At 36.8% G+C, this 24,539-nt stretch overlaps 1 protein-coding gene across 3 annotated transcripts in view; it reads left to right on the top strand.

The window, feature by feature from the left end:
• KLHL5 (kelch like family member 5) overlaps positions 1–24,539 on the top strand; it is an 89,052-nt gene that overhangs the window by 62,381 nt on the left and 2,132 nt on the right. For all 3 annotated transcript variants that reach the window (XM_068543095.1, XM_068543096.1, XM_068543097.1), the window contains 5 exons: positions 1,812–1,998; positions 8,680–8,904; positions 12,807–12,969; positions 18,746–18,958; positions 20,491–20,662. In XM_068543095.1, the coding sequence (XP_068399196.1) occupies positions 1,812–1,998; positions 8,680–8,904; positions 12,807–12,969; positions 18,746–18,958; positions 20,491–20,662 (960 nt within the window). The remainder of the gene's footprint in view (positions 1–1,811; positions 1,999–8,679; positions 8,905–12,806; positions 12,970–18,745; positions 18,959–20,490; positions 20,663–24,539) is intronic.

The raw sequence follows: 24,539 nt of genomic DNA, 5'->3' as shown, positions 1-24,539 counted from the left end.
AATAATTGGCATACATATTAGAAAAAGATGCAACTATCCCTATTTGGTGATTATTATGATTATATGCCTAATAGCTAGAGTTTGATAAGGGAATGTGGTAAAGTTGTAGGTTATGATACAAGTATACAATGACAAAAGATATGCAAAGTGGAAATTCAAAAATCCATTTCCAGTAGCAATAAAAATAATTTTTAAAATATATTTATATATATTATTTAATACATTTAATATAAAATTAGTATATTTAATAAAAGGCATAATAGTACCTATATGAAGAAAGCTATAAACAGTGGAAAGGCTTCTTGAACAAAAAGACTTAGCATCATAAAAATGTAATTTCTCCCCAAATTAATAAATTTAATGCAGTTCATATTAGAATGCCAACAGGATCAAGATGGTGATGGGGAATTAGGTAAATCTGTCTTAAGTTTATATGGAAAGTAAAGACTCAAAAATAGCCGAGAAAACTGTGAAAATGAATAGTGAGGGTAGATTTATATCATATAAGCAGGAAATGCCATAAAGATGCTGTAATAAAATAGAGTATTAGAAAAGGAATAGACAAACAGATTAGAGGATCAAAGAGCAGATCTCATATATCCTGAGACTATTTATGACCAAGGTTCAATTCAGTTGGAAATGGAGGGTATTATTTAGTAAATGGTGCCGGTACAGAACTAGCTATTCATTTGGAAGAAAAAATATTTCTCAACTCATCTTCTGTTTAAAAATTAATTTCATATGGATCAATATCCTAAATGAAAGAAATAAGGCAGTAAAGGGGCAGGGAGGGGAATGGAGAACCAAGTACAAAAGGAAAAAAATCATTTTTTAAAAGGCAAGGTATGACCATATTTATACATTTACATAAAATTACATAGGTAAAAAAATAGGATTCAGTGAAGTACAAGGAATTTTAATTTGTTTAGAATAAATCACCATTTGGAGTTCTTTGCCCCTTAAAAAAATATGAAAGTTTTGTTTTTGCTGTTGGTTGCTTGTTGAACATTCTTTAGAGAGGTCAGGTAAATGCAGTCTAATTAGTCAACTCCTACTTATTATTCTTCAGTTAAAACTATTTCTAACTTAAAGAGTAAAATGATTTATTTTAGAAAATCTGGAAAATATAGAAACATACAAAGAAAGATTATTTAAAACACCAGTTTCCCCACTACCCAGAGATAAGCGCTATTAAGATTTTAAAGCATACCACTTCTCCTCAGTTTCTGTTTTTCAATGAAATGTAAAATGTAAATTTTGTAAATGTTGAATATTTTAGTTAAAAATAGATGTCCAGACTTGGATTTTTGTTTAAACTTTTGCTTTATCTTTTTTTAAAATTTTTATTTATTTATTTATTTTAATTTGTTTGGCTGCATTGGGTCTTAGTTGCGGCACACAGGATCTTCACTGAGGCATGCAGGATCTTTCGTTGTGGTGCGCAAGCTCTTCGTTGTGGCACGCAAGCTCTTCGTTGTGGCGTGCGGGCTTCTCTCTAGTTGTGTCACGCGGGCTCCAGGGTACGTGGACTCTGTAGTTTGTGGCATGCAGGCTCTCTAGTTGAGGCTCACGCAAGCTCAGTAGTTGTGGCACGCGGGCTTAGTTGCCCCACGGCATGTGGGATCTTAGTTCCCTGACCAGGGATCGAACCCACATTCCCTACATTGGAAGGCAGATTCTTTACCACTGGACCACCAGAAAAGTCCCTTGGATTTTTTTTAATGAGATCATTTCCATTTGTGAACTAGTTTATTCTTTCAACCCTACTATTTTCGTGGTCATTCAATACACATACTCACTATTTCTTCTAGTTCCTAGCAGACATGGAAAATAATGCACTTTTTCGAGATGATATAGAATGTCAGAAACTAATTATGGAAGCAATGAAGTATCACCTACTACCAGAGAGACGGCCCATGTTACAGAGTCCTCGGACAAAACCTAGGAAGTCAACTGTCGGTACATTATTTGCAGTTGGAGGAATGGATTCAACAAAAGGTATTAAATAATCTTTTATTTGAAGGAATGGAAAAATGAATATTTTAAAATTATTTGTTGAAGTATAGTTGGTTTACAATGTTATGTTAGCTTCAGGTATATAGCAGAGTGATTCAGCTATACATATACATATATCCACTCTTTTTATAGATTCTTTTCCCATACAGAGAAAAGAGTAATACTCATTACAGAGTATTGAGTAGAGTTCCCTGTGCTATACAGGAGGTCCTTATTAGTTATCTATTTTATATATAGTAGTGTGTATATATCAATCCCAATCTCCCAATTTATCCCTCTCCCCTTTTCGCCCTGTTAACCATAAGATTGTTTTCTACATCTGTAACTCTATTTCTGTTTTGTAAGTAAGTTCATTTGTACCATTTTTTAAGATTCCACATATAAGTGATGTCATGCAATATTTGTCTTTCTCTGTCTGACTTACTTTACTCAGTATGACAATCTCTAGGTCCATCCATGGTGCTGCAAATGACATCATTTTGTTCTTTTTTATGGCTGAGTAGTATTCCACTGTATATATGTACCACATCATCTTTATCCATTCATCTTTCGATGGACATTTAGGTTGCTTCCATGTCTTGGCTATTATAAATAGTGCTGCATTGAAAACTGGGGTGCATGTATCGTTTCAAAAAGTATAGAACAAAATGAATTTTAATTATTAATAAATATGGCCAAAGAGCTCCTTGGAGAAATGGCTGGTTCTAGCCCTGGGGTAGGAAAAGTACAAGATAGCTTAGAATGACTTGTAGTGCCAGAAAGTAAGGAAGTGCTCAAAGAATAATGGAGACAGGTCAGGAGATACAGGAGACAGTTTGTAGGGGCTACCACTGTCCAAACCTGGGATAATTTCAGCATCAAAATAAACAATGATAGTAAAAGATTATAAATAAGTATTCATGAATTCATACTGATACAAACAAAGGAGGGAGAAGGAATGCTTTTCCTTACAGTAGAATGCCAACTAATTAAAACAGAAGCAAAGATGGGATTAGAAAAATCATCATTTGGCAATCATCATATTTATAAGTAATTCAGTCAATAACCATTAATTCTCTAAGACTAGTAGGCGAAAGTCTAAGAGCAGGATCTTTAGTCTCAAAGTATCTCCCAAACATTTGCTTACTAGTTAAGCATAAAATGGTGTCTTTACAGTGGAGAAACCTGACACACAACACCTTAACCAAATAATCAAAAGTTGTATTGCCAGTAATGAGACTAACTAGCAGCCTGTGCTTCTTATATGATGCACTGAGAACTCAGCTGCACATCTGTGGTATTCTTGCCAAAAGTATATAATCTGGACTTAATCCTGAGAAAAAGACAAACAAATTCAGGTTGAGAGACAGTCTGCAAAATAACTTGTCTGAAGTATTCCAAAATGTCAACATCACGAAATACAAACAGATTTAGGAATTGTCTCAGATTACAAGAGACTAAAGAGACATGACAGCTATTATAACACATCATCTTGGATTTTCTTTTGCTATGAAGGACATAATTGGGACAAATGACGAAATCCGAATAAGCTCTGTAGATTAGATTAACAGCATTGTATAAATGTTAATTTCCAAATTTTGATGATTGTATTGTGGTTTTGTAAGAGGATTTCTTACAAAAGAAGAAAGATACACTGAAATATTTACGGGTACAGAGGCATCTTTTGTGCAACTTACTCTGAAACAGTTCAGAAAAAAATTCATACATACATAAAACCTATATACATGCATACATATATACATACATAGAAAGCAAATGTAAAACATAAGTATGTGCGAAATCTGGGTCAAGAGTATCTGGAAATTCTTTGTACTCTTCTTGCAGCGTTGTTACTCATAGTAACAATAATAGCAACAGACACTATACACAGTGCCTACTCAGTGCCAGGTATTGTGCCAAGAGGTTTCTGTGTATTATTTCTCAATATACATTGATCTCCTCTTCCTCTGAATTCCTAGTACTAATAATCTGCTATCCCTTGACAAAACCTCTGACTTCTGGCTACCTCTCTGATCTCAGCTCATTCTACTTCTCCCCTCCATCCTTCTGTTTCAGCTGCATTGGCCTCCCTGTTCATCTAACATGCTAATCGGTCTCCCATGTCAGGAGTGTTGCATTAGCTGTTTCCTCTCACTAGGATGCTCTGCGCCCTGATATCACAATGTCCAGCAGAAATTCTTCACTCAGATCTCCTCTCAAACACCAGTTTACCAAAGAGGACTTCCATGACCATTCAGTAGCAACCTCTTGCCCATCACTTTCTAATCTTGCTTATCACTTTCTCCTTAGTCGGCTTCATGTTTCTTCATGGCACCTCTTACATTTGTTTATGGTCTGTCTACCTCTTTCCCCCAAATAAGCTCCAGGAAAGCAAGGACTTTTTTTGTTCACTAATATATTTACAGAACAGTGCCTCGTACATAGACGGCATCAGTAAGTATTGGTCAAATGAAGGAAGATTGTTCTCTGCCATCTCTTGTATTACTTGTATGACTAAAGCACTTGATGCAGTGATCACATCTAAAGGTTTCTCTTCTATGTGACATCTCAAAAGAATATAAAAATATGAGCTCTAATTGAAAATCTTGCATTGTTATTTAACTTTTAGGTTCACGGAAACAGATACAGATATGAATATAGCTATTATCACACATAGCATGTAACATAGTACTATGTACGTATGGATACTTAAGTTCTAAATATAGGCTTGATGACTGAATGTTACAGAGATACATAAAGTAAGATAACTGATTGGAGTTATAGTTTAAGTATTTGAACATTTTTGGAGAGCTCCACTGTCCAGATAATCAATCTGCAAATACTTATTAAGTATCCACTATGTGCCTGGAACTGGTGCTTGGCTTTGTAGTCATTACTAGCACTTCCACTTCCCCTCTATCTTTCCCTCTCTTTTTCAAGGCTTTAACTGTTATCTCTGTATTAATTATAGTCTCGCACTTTGATGTTTTAAAATTTATTTTATTGAAGTAGGTTGATTTACAGTGTTGTCTTAATTTCTGCTGTACAGCAGAGTGATTCAGTTATATATATACATCCTTTTTCATATTCTTTTCCATGATGGTTTATCACAGGATATTGAATATAGTTCCCTGTGCTATAGTAGGACCTTGTTTTTATCCATTCTATACATAATAGTTTGCATCTGCTAATCCCAAACTCCCAATCCATCCCTCCCCCACCTGCCCTCCCCCTTGGCAACCGCAGGTCTGTTCTCTACATCTGTGAGTCTGTTTCTGTTTCATAGATAAGTCCATTTGTGTCATATTTTAGATTCCACATATAAGTATTACACTTTGATTTTATTCTCATGTTTCCAACTGGTATAAAATATCTATTTGATGTTTGGCTTTCACCTTAAGCTTCATGTATCGAAGTCTTCTCTGACCATGTCTCCCAGACTTGAGAACTTGGGATCATAGTTCAGTGCTCTCCAGTGGACATCAACTCTAGCTCATTTAAGCAAATATGGAATTTATTGGAAGGCTGTTGAGAAACGGGTAGGACTACACCCACTGTCCCTGCTTCTTTATAATTCCTGCTTTAGACTTTAAATTCCGGTGCAGGCATCCATTTGACTAGCTTTAGGTGAGTCCTGGCCCTAAAATTCCAAGGACAAAAAGAATATCTGTCTTCTCAGGTTTCTGGAAGATAGGCTTCTGCCTCCCATCAAGGTCATACATACAGTGGAAAATTCCCCAAGCATGGGAAGGAAACTCAGATACTAAGTAGCCAAGTAAACAATACATATCTCCTCTCTCCCTCTCTTTCTCTCTCTCAAATTTCAACTCTGACAGTCACCAAGTGACTTCTTTCAAATGACTCTTATTCTTCCAAATTTCCACTGCTGTCTTGCTAATTCCAGTTAGCCTTCTATCAGCCCACAAATTTTGATCATGTTTATTTTGTGGGAATAGCATTCATTATACTTTTAATAGATGCCAGGCATTATGCTAAGCACTTGACCTACATTATTTCATTTCATCTTCCTAGCAACTCTCAAAGCTGAATGTTATTATTGCCCTCTTTTACAGAGGAGGTTACTGAGACTTAGAGAAGTTAACTAACTTTCCTAGGATCACACAGCTAATTAGTGATGGGATCAGGATTCAAACAGGCATTTTGACTGCTTAACTCTCATGTTAACATGCCATTACTCTGCTCAAAAACTCCAGCAATCTTTATTTCTTACTAATAAGTTATAAATTCCTCTTTCTAGGTTTCAAGAGTTTCTGTTATCTGACCTTTGCTACTTGACCAACTTTATTTCTAAGTCTTTCTTAATCATCAAATACTCTGAGGTTCTATCCTATTCAAGCTATCTTCCCAGGCCTTAATTTATCTTAATCCCAGCGTCTTCATAATGAAGAGCAATTTGCATCAGTTGGATGCGAGTCTGATTATTGGGTTCTTGGTCCCTTCATATATCTGATTAGTATAGACTCCAGCGAATAAGCCAGTAATGGTTCTAAATAGCCACTAAAAAAATGTCAGAATGTATTTGTGCTTACTTTTTTTAAAGGTTAATCCTTCAGTATAAATTAGGGAAGTTCTAAGCTTTTACATAGGATTTTGCAATTACTAAGATTTTGTTATTTGGAGATATATTTTTTAAGATATATGTTTTAGACTGTATTTTAAAATCTTATGTTTTTAAGAATTATGTTTGATATTAGCAAAAGAATTTTTATTTACTAGTTCATAAGACTATGATACTGCTTAGTGAACTAGATCTAAAAGGAATAACTTAAAATTCAGATTAAAAATCTTCTTTAAATTCATTAGTGAAGAGAGATGATTAGCAATGCCTTTTTGTTTGTTTGTTTGTTTTGTTTTGAATGGGAATTATTTATTTATTTGTTTATTTATGGCTGTCTTGGGTCTTCGTTTCTGTGCGAGGGCTTTCTCTAGTTGCAGCAAGTGGGGGCCACTCTTCATCGCGGTGTGCGGGCCTCTCACTATCGCGGCCTCTCGTTGCGGAGCACAGGCTTCAGACGCGCAGGCTCAGTAATTGTGGCTCACGGGCCTAGTTGCTCTGTGGCATGTGGGATCTTCCCAGACCAGGGCTCGAACCCGTGTCCCCTGCATTGGCAGGCAGATTCTCAACCACTGCGCCACCAGGGAAGCCCTAGCAATGCCTTTTTATTTGAGGAAGGAAGAAGTTTTTAAGGTCAAGTTTAGAGTGATGATTCAAGTATACTATTACATAAAATAATCTGAGTGTGTGAGTAAAATCTCATTATAGCTAAAAATTACAAAGAATATTATTCAAATTCAAAAATATTTTTGAACAGCTACTGTATACAGTGGAGTCTATTATATGCCACTGAGAATGCAAAGATGGAAAGAGACTTGGTATTTATTGCAAATAACTTAAAATTTTTGTAAAGTAAATAAAAAATAATAAAACCCAAATATATAAGAAAGATATATTTTATATATATGCATATATATACACACACACACATATATATAAACCTTCAAAGGTTTCTTGCCATATATGTATATGGCAAAACTGTTTCTAAATTTTAGGAGGCATCAATAGCATCTGTGCTCTGGTGACCTAATTGTAGCAAATACTTTAGAATAAATGTTTGTCTTGATTGTAATTTTGTAAGAATAGCACTGATAGCATGTTGTATTAGAGGCTTAGAAGAGAGAAGTAAAGTAGATACTAATTGAACTCTTCATACCTGGGGGTTGGGTGTTTGTTTGTTTTAGAGGAGTGGGTCTTTTTTTTTTCTTAATTCCACTATTCTTACCTCATAAAGAGAACAAAACAGTTCCTTGGCTCTTCTAATTCTTAAAAAAATGTAGACACTGCCCAGCAGTTATTCCCTAAACTTTCCACTCTCATAGCTCCCAAAGCACTTGATGCACACTTATGCTCTTGTCCTTCCTGGTTGCAGTATAGTGTGTATCCTCTCCCTCCTCCTATGAAAGCCCCTCCCCTGTGCCCTGATACTGCCCTTTCCTGCCTCTTCAGGAACCTCCCACCATTATGAGGATCCCTTCATCTCCTGTCTTTTCAGCTTCCTTCCCCACAACTAGATCCTTCCCATTGACTCAAGTTTTTCCACTTTTAAAAGCAAAACAAAACGAAACCTCCCTCAACCCACTGAGTAATTCTTACCTCTCTCTTCCTTTTTGTAGCCAAACTTCTTAGAGGAATCGTCTATGCTCACTGTCTCCATTTCGTCACCTCCCAATCATGTCTCAACTGCTCAAACAAGGGACCCTGCCTAAAGTCTTCAGTGACCTCCATGCAGCTAAATCCAGTCATACTTTTTAGTCTTCATCTTACTTGATACTCTCAGCAGCTATACACTTTTTTACTTTGGCTTCCACGGTGCTAAACTACCCTGCTTTCCTCCCACTTCTGGCTGTTGCTACTCAGCCCCCTTTGACAGATAATCCTTTCTCATTTGACCTCTTAGTACCAGAGCCAGGTGTACTGTGGTACTAGAGAATAGTAGGAGATGAGGACAGAGATACAAGCAAGGATGAGCTCATGCAGGGGCTTATTGTAATATATTAAATGTATTACTGTCACTGCTAATAATATACTTTTATATGTCTAATTTCATAAAACACTCAAGCATGGTGAGCTTTTTATTTGCCTAACTTCTGTCTATCACTATTAAGGAGCAACAAGCATTGAAAAGTATGATCTCCGTACAAATATGTGGACTCCTGTAGCCAATATGAATGGGAGGAGGCTGCAGTTCGGCGTTGCGGTGCTAGATGACAAACTGTATGTGGTTGGAGGAAGAGATGGACTGAAGACTTTGAATACTGTAGAATGCTACAACCCCAAAACAAAAACTTGGAGTGTGATGCCTCCTATGTCTACACATAGGCATGGCCTTGGTAAGCATAACTGCAGATTCGTTCATAAGGTCATACCCTAGGCTTGCACGGCATTTTCACATTCTTTACCAGGCAGAAGAGCAGTGTGGCAGCTGCTGGGCCAACAGCAGTCACCAAGCATTCCTGCACATGCTCCCTGTCACCTGAGAAGCAGAAACAGAGAAAACAAGCCTGTACATAAACGTATATTGTGCAACCAGCACAAGTGAAAACGTGAATGTTTAAGAATTGTGGTGTACCACGATGGACTGACAAGCCACCTTTTGACATGTGGGTTCTATGTTGACAATTAGTGTTATCTAACCTAATGGAAATGCATACTTATTTAAAATCCTTTAGCATTATTGTTTTTCATCTATATCCCTTAGTTTTTAAGCAGAAATGAGTACGACACAGAAAAATTTTGAGGTGGCACAGAGAATGTAATGATAGAGGCTTTTTATTCTTTAATTGAATAATTCACGGAGCAGATATTGATTAGTGTGTACTATATGCCATGCTCTGTGTTCTGTAGGTATACAAAGATGAGGAAGATGAGGCTTGCAATGTATGTGTATCATCCAGATTTTGCTGCATAACAAGCCACTTCAAAACTTGGAGGCTTAAACCAAGAACCATTTATTTAGCTCATGGATCTGTGTATCAGCTGGGCAGTTCTTCTGGTCTGGACTGTCTTAGAAGATTTCTGCTGGGTTTTCTCATGAATCTAGGTTGGGCAGGCAGGCTGGTTGGCTGGTTGATCTAGAATGGCCTCACTCACGTGTGTACTGGTAGACAGGCTGTCAGCCTGGGCAGCAGAGGCAACTGGGCCATATGACGCTAATCATTCAGGCTAGCCCAGGCTTCTGCACATGGTGGCAGTCACAGGGTTTCAAAAGCAGAAAGAGAAGGCAGGCTCCAATGCACAAACACTTTTCAAGCTTCTGCTTGCCTCATGTTTGCTAACATCCCATTGGCCAAAACAAGTCACATGGCCAAGCCCAGATTCAAAGGATAGAGAAATAGACTCCTCCTCTTGATGGGAGGACCTACAAGAATCACATGAAAATAAGCATGTATTCTGGGAAAGGAAGAATATGTGACCATATCGTCAATTTATCACAATTTGGAAAATGTTTAAAATAGTTGCAATAAAGAATTTGATAGGTTATCATAAAAGATGAATTAAAAGATGAATGAGTAGCAGTGAAAAAGGATAGTTGAGTTTGGATAGCATAGGTTTCTACTATACTCAATTTATTAATATTGAGCACCACAGTAGAGATTGCCCAAATGGCCAATGAAAAATATCTAGGCATGAAGATTGGTATGGTAGTGGGTACAGCAAAAAATCAAAGAGACAAGGGATTCTACTAGTTGCATTTAGGTTTCAATGAAAGATGATCTTAAATTTCAAGTTAGGTAAGTGAGTAAAACCAGACAATTGGGGCTAAGGTACTGAGAGAAGAGCTTAAAATTAACTGTATGAAATTTAACAAAGAAAACCATAACACATTACTCTTGAGTCCATAAAATCAACCATTACGTAGGCACAGAACGGGAAGATATATCTTAAAAGCAACATGAACAGGACTTACAAATTTGTGTTGACCATAAAATCCAGGGTCAAAAGTATGATTCAACTGCAAACTTTCCCCTACTATGGGGAAAAGAAAATCAATTCTAACTTAAGGTAAATCTTACAGATATAGTATTACATAGAATGAGAATGCCCATGATCCAGCTATGTCTTGTGCAGATGAGATTGTGCATGGAATACTATCATTAGTTCTAGGTACCATACAAAAGACTTGATTGAACTGCAGCAAGTTCAGAGGAGAATGATCATATCACTCAAAGTGTCTTCTTTAAGCCTTTATTTCCATTTTTGTGTCATTCAGAACAGCTTTGTTGTAACTAATTTACCTTATAATAAATAATGTTTTAAATTTGAACTTATAAAAGAAATCTTTAAGTAAATTTTAAATTACTTAATTACACTCACACACACATATATATAATTGAATATGTATTATATATAATTGGAGATAGATAGATTAGATAGATAAGTAGATCTCCTATAGCCAGTACTGGCAGGACACAGATGAGTGGAATGATATGTTGGTTTTGGTCATACATGAATGGTGACTATTTATGTCATCTGGCCATGATTTCACAAAAGTAAATGTCTTCGTATCACAATATTTGTGTTTTGGCCTTCAAGTGATACATATTTATATCTCACCTGACTATGGTCATGTCATACCTCTTCTCAAAACCCTCTGCTGGCTTTCCATCTCATTTAGAATAAAATCCAAAGTCCTTACAATAATCCCGACCACCATGTGATTTGACTCCACCCTTCCTCTCATCTCCTACGCTCTCCCCCTTACTCACCCTCCACAGCCAACTGGACTCCTTGCTGTATGTACCACAGACACACTAAGCATGCCTCAGGGCCTCTGTACATACTGTTCTCTTTATCTCACCTTCTTCTCCCCCAGATACCTTCATGTCTGGTTTCCTAACTTCATTCACATTTTTGTTCAAATGTCACTTTATCTGAGAGGTCTCCCTTGATCCTCTCTACTCTTTTACTTTGCTCCTTTTTTTATCTTTAAAAAAATTTTTTTTAAGATATAATTATTTATTTTATTTTATTTTTTTTGGCTGTTGGGTGTTTGTTGCTGCACGAGGGCTTTCTCTAGTTGTGGCAAGCGGGGGCTACTCTTGGTTACGGTGAGTGGGCTTCTCATTACGGTGGCTTCTCCTGTTGCGGAGCACGGGCTCTAGGTGCGCAGGCTTCAGTAGTTGCAGCACACGGGCTCAGTAGTTGTGGCACGCAGGCTCTAGAGCACAGGCTCAGTAGTTGTGGCTCACGGGCTTAGTTGCTCCTCGGCATGTGGGATCTTCCCAGACCAGGGATCGAACCCGTGTCCCCTGAATTGGCAGGCGGATTCTTATCCACTGCGCCACCAGGTAAGTCCTGCTACTTTTTTTTCTTATTAGCACTTATCAATGCCTGAAATATACTTTGTATCTGTTTCCTAACTAAAATATTAGGTCGGGGCTTCCCTGGTGGTGCAGTGGTTAAGAATCCGCCTGCCAATGCAGGGCACACGGGTTCGAGCCCTGGCCCAGGAAGAACCCACATGCCACGGAGCAGCTAGGCCTATGCGCCACAACTGCTGAGCCTGTGCTCTGGAGCCCGCGAGCCAGAGCTGCTGAAGCCCGCATGCCTGGAGCCTGTGCCCCACAGCAAGAGAGGCCACCACAGTGAGAGGCCCGCGCACTGCAACGAGGAGTGGCCCCCGCTCTCCGCAACTAGAGAAAGCCTGCGTGCAGCAACGAAGACCCAACGCAGCCATAAATAAATAAATAAATGATTAAAATAAAATAAAATAAAATATTAGGTCCATCAGGGCAGAGCCCTTATCTATTATGTTCTACTAAGTGCCTGACACTTAGTAGAAACTCAATAGCTATTTGTTGAATAAATGAACAAATGAAATTTGGCTTGGTTCCCTCATGATGAAACACACCAATAGATTGTGGTATCAAGTCTACAGCAAAATCTCATGAATTTGAATTAAAGGGAGAGAAGAATAAAATTGCTGTTTTCTAATATATTGTAAATCCAGATTATTGAAAAATGTTTTAAATATGGCAGTGTGTGCATCTTGTATTTTTTTAAAATACCTTTCCCCTGTTGGACCTCAAAATACTGCCTCTAAAACTTGTAAGGGCTACAGTACTATGGCTTCCCCTCACCCACCCACCTATCTACCAAGAAGAGCTATGAGGAAGCCAGATATCTTTATCATAAATTCTTGCCTAGTTAAATTTGCATGTTAAAGGTTCATTGTACTTACATTTCAGTTAAAAGATTTTTAAGTCATTGCTTCTTTCCTGTCTCCTTGTAGGTGTGGCTGTATTGGAAGGTCCTATGTATGCAGTAGGAGGGCATGATGGTTGGAGCTATCTGAATACAGTGGAAAGATGGGACCCTCAGGCTCGCCAGTGGAATTTTGTTGCCACTATGTCCACTCCCAGAAGCACAGTAGGTGTGGCAGTACTAAGTGGAAAGTAAGGAAATACTTAAGGTTCCACTTAAAACACAATAAATTAAATGTATTAAGCTATATCTTGTCCAACTTAAAGATATATAGAAATCATGAGAGAAATACTCTGAGTGATGTAAACAAACTTTTTAAATAGTCTCTTTTTATAATAGCCTAAATATAAATGGCTCAACATTGTTAGTCTTTTATTCTAATGTGCAGATATTATAAATTTCTAGTTATCATTTTGAGTGAATAAATTTTATATGAATATTCAATGTAGTCAAAATCTGGTGGTTCATATAGCTTTAAAAGTATATGGTCTTTTAAAAGTTGTATGGTCTCTCTCATGTTTCCCTAAATAATTCTTTCCATTTCTTCTACTGATTTTTCCTTACTTTCACTTCCTTATCTTGGTAAACTGCTGAAAACTAGAATGCATTTAGAAAGAGGTGCTTTCTTGCTTCTTATCTGCTCTAAATAGAGTAAACATTTGGATAGAGCCACCACTCAAATACTAAATACATAGTATCTTTTTCAGGCCTTTCTTCCATAAAATGAAGCCCTTATGGTTATTAAATAAAAGTTGTTTGTTGCATACCTTTACTCACTTAAAATGTTTTATCATCATTTCCAGGAAGAGGAAAGAACCAAGGTTAAAATATAGAGACTTAAAATTATTTGTTGGATTGTTACTGATTATCAAAAAAATGAGAAAATGTTAGTAATATTTTTATATTTTATGACCTAAGGTCTTGTTTCCTCAGGACCTGTTAGTTGCGTCCTTTTTTTGGTTAATTTTTAGCACGATTACAAGTAATAAGATACAGAAATAGAAACCCATTTTTTAAATATATCTGATCTCAATACACCTCCCCTCATTTGTTTTAGCTAAAGAAATAACTTCAAATTTTATCACTACATTTCTTTCCTAGTTCTTTGGGAGAAGAGTCAGCCACCAAAGAGTATAGAAAGTGAAAAAAAAGAAATTACTATTTCTGGCTAGAAATATTTATTTCTAATAGAAGACATAAGAATAAATGCCTTCTCTAAAACCTGATTTCCAGACCTACAGTATCCTGGACTTCTAGGCATAGAAGTATCTTACTTTCCTACCTTTTCTTTCTCTCTAATGAGAAATAAATATTTCTGTATTTAACCTACCTGAAGCACAATTTATTGAGTATAATTCTGAGAGTACCTAATAATATCAGAAGGTAAGGACTTCTTATCTACTAAATAGTAAGACAGTTGATTTTGAAAGTATCATATATCTACGTTGTGATTTTAACTGGTCTACTGGGGTAGACTGGTCACTTTGTCCCTAACCTTAACTCTCTCCCTTTCATTCTTCATTTTAGAGACTCACCTAATGTTCTGCCTAAAACACAAATAGGACCATGTCACTTTCCTACTTAAAACCTTTCAGTAGCTTATCTGACCAAGCCTCCTTTATGATCTTGCCTCTGTCCACCTCTCTAGCCTCTTCTCTCTCCTCTACCCATGCATAATACACTCCAGCAAAACTAATCTATTTGTGAAAAGTACATTTTGTTTCACACTCCTATTATCTTTTAACCGACACGATCTTTCTTAGAATATTGTTTCCCCCACTTTCCTTCCTGGCAAACTCAGCATCCTTGAAACTTGCTTAAAAATCACCTCCAGGAAACCTCCAGTCCCCACTCTTATCTCTTCATTCCCCCTGCACTGATTGTCCATTCCATCCTCAGCAATTTTACTGTATATAATTTGTATATAATTGTATTGCAGCATGTACCACTCTATTATTGTAGTTATTGACTGGTCCATCTCCTATAGCAGATCATGGTCTTGAATGACCTGATCTGACTTCTTGTTTCTTACACCTAGCACAGTATCCAGCACATAAATCTGAAGTGTGCAACCTTAGTGAAGAATATCCTGGTAACAATTATATGCAGTAGTGCTTTAATCACCCCAAGAAGAGGATGTGTTAATCCATCAACCACCATTTTTCTAAGCTTGCACTACAATAAAGTAGCAATGTTTTAAAATATTTTGTTAGTTTCCATTTTGGGGTACAAATCCAGAACCTGGAAAAAATAAAAAATTATGTTTTTAATATTTTAAATATGCAGTTGATTGAAAAAATTAATTATGTATCTTCTCTCTACCAGTCCTTTGTGATTTAAAACAAATCATTTCTCTGTGCCTCAATTTTTTTAATTTATAAAATGAAAAGCCCAGTTAAATACTGTTTTTGTTATTTTAAATTATTTTACAATGCTTCCTGATGCAAAATATAGTTCGTTTCTTTAGGGAAGAACTGTTTTGATGTTTTATGAGTTACACTCTGTATCTTAAAATTTTGAAAGTGTTAAAATTTTTATTTCTGCCATGTTTGACAGAAAGAAGCTTTGTCTAAACTTCCAGTTGCTCAGGCTACTTTTAAGCCATTGGCTGGCAAATACTTTTGGCAACAGAATCTTTCTTTCAAGTGAAATCTTACAAAAACCTCAATACTTAAGGCAAATGGAGGTTCAAGTTTATAATAAGCTTATTTTAAATTTATTATAAGTTTGAGTTTATAATATTTACTTACTGTAAAAATCAATGTAGAAGAATAAGTCTGTTTTAAAGAACACAGATTATTTCTGTTTTGTTTTGGTTGTCCAGTATGAAGAAAATCCTGATTCACAGATAAGAAGCTGAAATTGGTAATAGTTATTTTAACTACTAGAGCAATTTAATTGGAATCACAGGAAATTCTTCAGTTAAATTGCTCAAGTAGTTTGAAAGTAGTAGACATTTTTTTTCTCAGCTGAATCTCAAACAGTATCTACCAACCACTTGTATTCTTGATCATAATTTTAGAAGTCAGGTGAGACCTAAATCTTATTTTTAAATATGTAGTACAATACTATTGCAATTTGACATAATATTTCTCTTTTTATTGTAATAGATATTGTCATGGGGAAGAAAGTGAGTTCTGAATCTTGCATGACGTTTAATTGAGCCAGGTGATATTTTTGAAAATTAAAACTACTTTTTAATCTTTAATTTTAAATGAACCTTTTTGGGGGCCCCCTAACATTCTCCACAGAGTCCTGGTCTTAGAATACTGTTTGAAAACCATTGTGTGAGATATGATTCTTCAGAAAGTGTTACAATACATTTTAGCCCTTAATATTATCTCAGTATGAATGTTGTTTATACATTTAACATCTCCTAAAATACCGTTTTCTAAAAGAATGCAAATAGAGACAGAATTTATTTTTCCCCTTTAACACTTTATACCATGTTTACCATGTGCCAGGCAATATTCAAAGCACTTTAAATTTGATCACCAATAATCCTGTGAGGCAGGGCTTCTAGATTTTATGGATGATGAAGTTCAGGCAGACAGATATTAAATAACTTGTCCACAGTCACAGCTAGTAAGTGATAAGTGGTAGAACCAGGATTCAAACCCAGAGAGTCTGGCTCCAGAGTTCATGCTCTAAATCACTGTACTACACCACTTTTCACAAGGAAGACCCATGAATTCACTGTGAAGAGGGTAGGGTGTTGGAAGCCTATGATACTATATGTGCGTGTGTACATATATTTTTAGTTATTGACATTACCTAGTTGTTGATTCCTTCTAATATTCTATGATCCATATTTAGGTAATTATTCTTCCAAGTATTAGTTAAAGATGAGGACAGCTTAATATTAAGAACAGTAGCACAAAAAAATAGTTTTTAACAGATAAAATTTTTAACAGATTAAAGTTTCAAATAAATTTCAAATTCCATACTATTAATATATTTTAAGTTTAGAACAAGACACTGCTACAAACATGTTTTGCTGTTTAAGATATGGTCGTCTTATTATTTAAGAACCAGTTTGAGTGGCATAGGTACTTTAAATTATGAATTAAAATTATGAAACCTGTCTTTAAAATATGTATATTTACCCAAATATAAATACTTAGAGTTTTAATGGGCAGAAATTTGATATAGTTCAAATATTATTTCTCAAGAATTAAAAATAGCTAAATATTAACTAAGGCATCCATAAATTCAAAATGTGTGAGCTTTTGAACAAGCAGTGAACTGAAGTTATTATTATTTTTTTAAATGATAGAAAAAATATCTACAAAGAGCTTCCTAAGTGAATAGTAAGAAGATTTTGTGCTTAATAAAGAATATTCAAATGTTTAAATATTTAAAATATTTTATATATATTTTAAGTTCAGAGTAAAAAGACTTTTAAATTAATGCAGTATATTGATTGATAATAAATTGGTTTACTAGGCAATGTTTAGGACGTTAACATACCAATAAATATAAATATGGTATGTTAACGTCCTAAACGTTGCCTAGTAAATCAATATACTTGAATCTGTAGTTTTTTTTGTTTTTTTTTTTTTTTAAATGAGGTCTGCCTGTAGGTACATATGGTTTGTCTGTCTGCTTTTTATTTTATTTTTTTTAAAGGAACTTCTTTATTTATTTATTATTATTATTTTTTTGGCTGTGTTGGGTCTTCGTTTCTGTGCGAGGGCTTTCTCTAGTTGCGGTAAGCGGGGTCCACTCTTCATCACGGTGCGCGGGCCTCTCACTATCGCGGCCTCTCTTGTTGCGGAGCACAGGCTCCAGACGCGCAGGCTCAGTAGTTGTGGCTCATGGGCCTAGTTACTCCGCGGCATGTGGGATCTTCCCAGACCAGGGCTCGAACCAGTGTCCCCTGCATTAGCAGGCAGATTCTCAACCACTGCGCCACCAGGGAAGCCCTGAATCTATAGTTTTATTCTCATATTTCACTGTTACAAGTACATACCAGATGACTCTTGACTGTCCAACTGCTCATTAATGTAACTATTGTCCTGGTTCTGCTTCTTCCTGGGTGACCATGTACAAGTCTCTTAATCTCCATGAATCCCAGTTTCTTCACCTGTGCAACAGGGATACAAATGGTTTGTCATAGCATCATTATAATGATTAAATTAATACATGTAAAGTGCCTCACCTGTGGTAGGTGCTCAGAGAAGGTTAGTTTCTTTCATTTATCACCAAGTCCTATCTTAGCTATTTAAGAAATGTCATGATATATTTATACACAATATTTTATCTATTTTAAGACGTACTTTAACATCTCTAAAATTGTGATGCATTTTACACTCAATGGTAACTTGTCAAACAGATGGCAGCTGTGAAAATGTTGTCATTGTTTTCATGTGAGTTTATGTTTTCTTTTTTATATATGTACAGAATAATATATGATATATACATGTGCCATTTAATTGGTAGCACATCTTTCTTTTTTTAATAAATTTATTTATTTATTTATTTTTGGCTGAATTGGGTCTCCGTTGCTGTGCGCGGGGTTTCTCTAGTTGCGGCTAGTGGGGGCTACTCTTTGTTGCTACTCTTTGTTGCGGTGCTCGGACTTCTCATTGCAGTGGCTTCTCTTGTTGTGGAGCACGGGCTCTAGGCACGTGGGCTTCAGTGGTTGTGGCACACGGGCTCAGTAGCTCTGGCTCGTGGGCTCTAGAGCACAGGCTCAGTAGTTGTGGCACACGGGCTTAGTTGCTCCGCGGCATGTGGGATCTTCCTAGAAGGGATCGAACCCATGTCCCCTGCATTGGCAGGCAGATTCTTAACCACTGCACCACCAGGGAAGTCCCATCTTCTTTCTTAATGGTACATAAATTGACAGTATTTCTTATCGTTGATGGTACCTTGAATTCAATGAAATACCATAAGAATAACCTCTGTCTTATGCATAATAATAGCACCATCTCTTATTTATCATCCCATTTGTTGTTTTTACAGACTTTATGCGGTTGGTGGTCGTGATGGCAGTTCTTGTCTCAAGTCAGTAGAATGCTTTGACCCTCATACTAATAAATGGACACTCTGTGCACAAATGTCAAAAAGGAGAGGGGGAGTAGGAGTCACTACCTGGAATGGATTGCTGTATGCCATCGGAGGCCACGACGCACCTGCATCCAACTTGACTTCCAGACTCTCAGACTGTGTGGAGAGGTAATTTCCTGTGAAGGAAAACTAGGAATAAAAAATCAAACCTAAGCCTCTGACACTTCCACACAAATTGATAACTCTTTATTGAGCATCCACCATGTGCAAGGCAGTTCCCTTAGGAGCTCTGTAAACACTGGGTGGTCTGCTCAGGCCATCTCTCAGTCTGTCACCAAGAGCCTACTCAGTCTTCTCTCAATCTGACCTTAGAATTGATTATACAGTTTATTAATTGAATCATATGACAAACATTTATTGTGTACCTATTTTGTACTGGACGTTGTACCTAATAAGAAAAGGGGTTTGACAAATTTCACAGAGAGTTAATTACAGGCTGGAGGCCAAATAAGAAGCAAAAAGGAGAGGGACATTCCTGACATATTTTGATATAGAATGAAGTAGTATGAAATACTAAAAGAAAATAAAGGGCTAGTAAGGCTTGAAAGCTTGAACAAGTCATCCTTGTTCAAAACTCAAATATGGGCCTAGGTAAAGAGCCCGACATCAGTGGAAGCTCTGGACAGTGGCTTAGGCTCCCATCTGCTATGGTCAGTGGAATGGGGAGAATTGAAGGGCTTTAGGAGGTAGAGTCAATAGGAGTGTGTATGAACACTCCAAACCAGGAAGGAATATGTTTCATTCAGAAAACTGGAAGGCAGCCACTGTCATTGGAGAACAAAGAATGATGGAGAGAGTGGCAGGAAAGGAGTGGGGGGACATTGGGGCAGATCATACAGAGTCTTGAGGCCTTATTAAAAACTTTGGATTTTAAAGAGCAATGGGAAGTTAGTGAATGTGTGTGTATATTATTCAATAAATTATAAATGACTAGAAGAAGAATAAAAAGTGAAATGAAGGTTTGTTGATGACAACAAGTGCTTTCTATGAAATAATAAGCAGAGTTGGTTGGTGTTTTTTGAGAGAGCATGATAGTTACACCTGCATTTCACCTGTATTGGGGAGAAAATAATTCAGACTATGCTTGTTACATGTTATAATCCAGGAAAGGGATATAGGAGTCTTTATATACTTTGCCCCATAAATTACAGGCCCACTACAGGACTGCACCCAGTGAAAAATTGTTCATTGATACAAGAAGTATTGGAAGCAGTATAAGTGATCTTAGCATGATGTATCTGCTCTTAGATAGACAATTTGGGGCAGTTCTAATTAACATACTTCATGAAAGGAACAAGAAGCTCCAAAAATGGACAGTTAGCAATGATTGAGGCTGTAAGTCATCTTACATAGAGCTTCATGAATTGATTTCCTCAGATTTTCAGTAGGCAACCTGAAACCTTAAAGCAGTTTTCAACATTTACATTAGCTCTTTTGACTTGTTTAAGTGTTATGCATCTGCAAAATAACTCTATTATGTTGTAAGTTAGAAGTTTTCAGGAAAATGTTGATATTTTTCTCTAAAATATGTTCAAATGTATTTTATATAGCAGATAAGATACAAGATTAAAGGACGAAACTATTTTTATGTAAAATATCGTGAGAACAGTATCAGCTCCAGTTCTAAAATTTTCTTTCAGATATGATCCCAAAACGGATATGTGGACTGCAGTGGCATCTATGAGCATCAGCAGAGATGCCGTGGGAGTCTGTTTACTTGGTGATAAGTTATATGCTGTCGGAGGGTATGATGGACAGACTTACCTTAATACAGTGGAGGCTTACGATCCCCAGACAAATGAGTGGACCCAGGTATGGCATTTCATTTTTCATTTTTACACTTACTCTGTTTTTATTGCAAACAATTGTTTTGGTAAAACAGATCCTCTCAATTATGTCCAGTATCAAAATATATAGCATAAACATGATAAAGTCATCTTTTAACTAAATATAAGAAAACAGAGGGAATATTTAATTTTATAGTATAGTTAAAATCCAAAATTACCTTTAAAGTATAAGTTAGTACTCAGAGAAATTCTTATTAGTTGGTTATTATTATTATTATTAGCTGCCACCATTTACTTGCTGAGAATTGGTGAGATGTCCTAGCATTGATAGAGCTGATAGGACCACAAGAGGGCTGTAATAAAGGGAGGGAGATTGTGGAAAATTAAAAACAAAGATAGTAGTCAGGAACAAATGAACCACTTACCCATACATGAGCAATAATTTTTAAATACTCAAGCCACAGATATTTGGGAGCAGATCAAATGTCTGGTTATAACCTAGTAAAGATGGCAATCCTAAATTACATTAACAAGTAAGAAACCTGACCTGACAAACTTAACAGAAAAAATTCCCTCTTTGTCTATTTCTGAGAGGGCCTAGCGCTTCTAAGAATGATCTTTTGAGATCTTTGTTTCCATCATCACCCAGAACAGAACCAGGAATTTTCTGCCTCTGGCATCCAATTCAGTATATGGTACATAAAAGGCACTCAAATGTTTAATTGAGCCAAGGTTTTCCTACATACAAGGAGCAGTGGTAAGTACTGTCAAGAAAACAATACTTATGAGAATCCCTGCTGTCACAGAGCTTAACTACTTCGGTAGGTGAGATCTGCTCATGTAAAGGGAGGAGCCACAGTGTGGAGCAGTTGGTATGAAGTGTCCCATGGTATAGGCAGTGAGTGGCCTAGGAAATCAGGGAGAAGAGAGAAAATGGCTGTTGAGAGGGCTTCAGTAAGGAAGAAGTGGGATTTAATCTAAGCCTTAATGAATTGATCCAATTCAAACAGATAGAAGGAAGGGGCTTCCCTGGTGGTCCAATGGTTAAGACTCCTTGTTTCCACTGCAGGGGGCAAGGGTTCGCTGCCTAGTCAGGGAACTAAGATCCCACATGCCACGCAGCGTGGCCAAAAAATAAAAGGTAGGAGGAAAAAGGAAATTGTGTGAGAAAACATGAAAGAAATGTCACTAAAGCAGAAATATGCAGGCTCTGTTGAGGAAGTGTGGTGGGTTATAAGGCTCCATGCTTGAGAAGAGTAGGAGTTCTTATTGGAGAGGAAGGTTGGGGTCAGGATGGAGGTCTGCAATGGTCAACCTAAAAAGTTTGGTAATGAGAATCCAGTGGAGACTTTTAACCAAGAGAGCAATGCAGTAATAGAAAGTCCACATGTCAGCAGCTGGGGACAGGGTAAGTTGGGTTAGGGGCAGGGGAAGTGAAACCTGGGTGAAAGGAAAACATTTATAAAGTTACTTCAGTTATAAGGCTTGAGGTGTTAAATATACAGATGGATTCAAGAGATATTACCAAGTCCTGTTTATTTTTAATTCATACACTTACTAGGTTGTATAGAGAGGTGCAGCTTCTGAAGGAAACAGCAAAAGAATGATCAGAGAGTGTCTTAGTAGATAATGAAATAGAGCATTAAAAGAAAGGTGGGGAGCGGGGGGCTTCCCTGGCAGTCCAGTGGTTAAGATTCTGCGCTCCCAACGCAGGGAGCACAGGTTCAATCCCTGGTGGAGGAACTAAGATCCCACATGCTGCATAGCGCAGCCAAAGAAAATAAATAAAATGTTTAAAAAAAAAAGGAGAGGGGAATTTCAACAGCATAAGGAAGAATGAAGAAGATTTGTCATTCATGAAGTTGTCAGGACCTTTGAGAATATGATAGAAGCAGAAGCCACCACACAGTGTAAAAAGTAAAGAGAAGAGTAAAAAGTAAATGTGGGAGCTAGAGGGGCATACAATTTTAAAATAATGATGATGATAGAAAGTTAATACTTACTGAGCCATTTTATGTACCCGACTCTGGTCTAAGTACTTTACATTAAAGAATCTTCCCAACAACCCTATAAGGAAAGTACTATTGTTTCCTCACTATGTTGGATGAAGAAGTCTGAGACAGAGAGGTTAAATAGCTGACCCAACGTCACACAGCAGATAAATGGTGGAGTTAGAATTTGAGCCTAGGATCTTTTTCACAATAGAGATGAAGACAAGAGAGTTGAACGGGATTCCAGATACTAGAAGGAGAAAGCAAAATTGAAGGGCACTTTTCTGAAAGAAGGACAGAAACAGAATTGAGAGCAAAGGCAGGTCCTCCTTAGACTGGAGGAAAGATCTTATCCTCCAAAGCTGGAAGGAAAAATGAGAATATCAGTGTAGAAAGATACAAAGTGTTTTTAAGTGAAGAGAAGGATAGAAAAAGAGACTTAGATTGTATGACCTTGATCTTGTTTCTTAAGTAAGTGAGATCACTTGGTGAAGGTGAGAAGGCATAATTTGAGAGCTTGAGTTAGAGCTACGGGATTTCATAGAAATTATGAGATTACCTACCATCAGCCTCCTACCATGGCAGAAGCAATTGTGAATGATAACCAAGGAATCCAAGAAGAGATAGAAGAATCTCTTTTCCTGAGATGTATTTTATTAAGCCCTTGGGCCAGTTATAAGGAAACCTATTAGCCAGTATTTCAGACTTGCTGTTACAGACAATTAATACCTTATGCTGAATCACCCTGTATCAAAATTAATAATCTGTGACCACATAGCTCTTTGGTTTACATGCTATCTCCATTACTTTTTAAAAAATTCTTTTTATTGAAGTACAGTCAATGTACAATATTATGTTACAGGTATACAATATAGTGATTCACGATTTTAAAGGTTATGCTCCATTTATAGATATTATAAAATATTGACTATATTCCCTGTGTTGTACAATATATCTTTGTAGCTTATTTTACACATAATAGTTTGTACCTCTTAATCCCCTAGCCCTATTTTTCCCCTCCCCCTTCCCTCTCCCCACTGGTAACCAATAATTTGTTCTCTATATCTGTGAGTCTGTTTCTTTTTTGTTATATTTGCTAGTTTGTTGTATTTTTTAGATTCTACATATAAGTGATTTTAAAGCTCCTAAATGTGAATTTACAACTATAGTATCTGAAAAATAAATGTTTTCCATTCAATGTTTCTACAAATGGACAAGAGGACATTTATTTGTACAGGGAATGAAATGTGATTACAAAGTCTTAAGCCACCACCCACCCCACTACCAGCCTTGACCCAAAGCAGGAGGTGACTGCATTGTATTTAATAAATTCTCTAAGCTAAACTTTCTAGCTGGTTGCCGTGACAGCATCAGCTATTCACAATGTAGAGACTTAGTGTCTTGAGTGTTTTGAGAAAAGCTGCTAATTACAGACATTTTGATTTAAATGATGTAGAGGTTACTTCTAGAATACTGTAAGTAGATATGGTTTTTAAATAGGTTATTTGTTCAAAAAGATATAACAGTGATCAAAACAACTGATTCAGATGGAGAACAACCAAGAATTCTCTTACAATTGAAGTCAGATGTATTCTTTTTTTTTTTTTTAATGTATTTTTTTAAACGCATTGTTTGCTTTGTTTATTTATTTATTTATTTTTGGCTGTGTTGGGTCTTCGTCTCTGTGCGAGGGCTTTCTCTAGTTGTGGCAAGCGGGGGCCACTCTTCATTGCGGTGCGCGGGCCTCTCACTATCGCGGCCTCTCTTGTTGCGGAGCACAGGCTCCAGACGCGCAGGCTCAGTAATTGTGGCTCACGGGCCTAGCTGCTCCGTGGCATGTGGGATCTTCCCGGACCAGGGCTCGAACCCGTGTGCCCTGCATTGGCAGGCAGACTCTCAACCACTGCGCCA

This window comes from Eschrichtius robustus, chromosome 4, assembly GCF_028021215.1.
Source record: "Eschrichtius robustus isolate mEscRob2 chromosome 4, mEscRob2.pri, whole genome shotgun sequence".
NCBI classification, from domain to species: domain Eukaryota; kingdom Metazoa; phylum Chordata; class Mammalia; order Artiodactyla; family Eschrichtiidae; genus Eschrichtius; species Eschrichtius robustus.
Note: the sequence above shows the minus strand (reverse complement) of the source record. Positions and strands in the feature narration are given on the sequence as shown.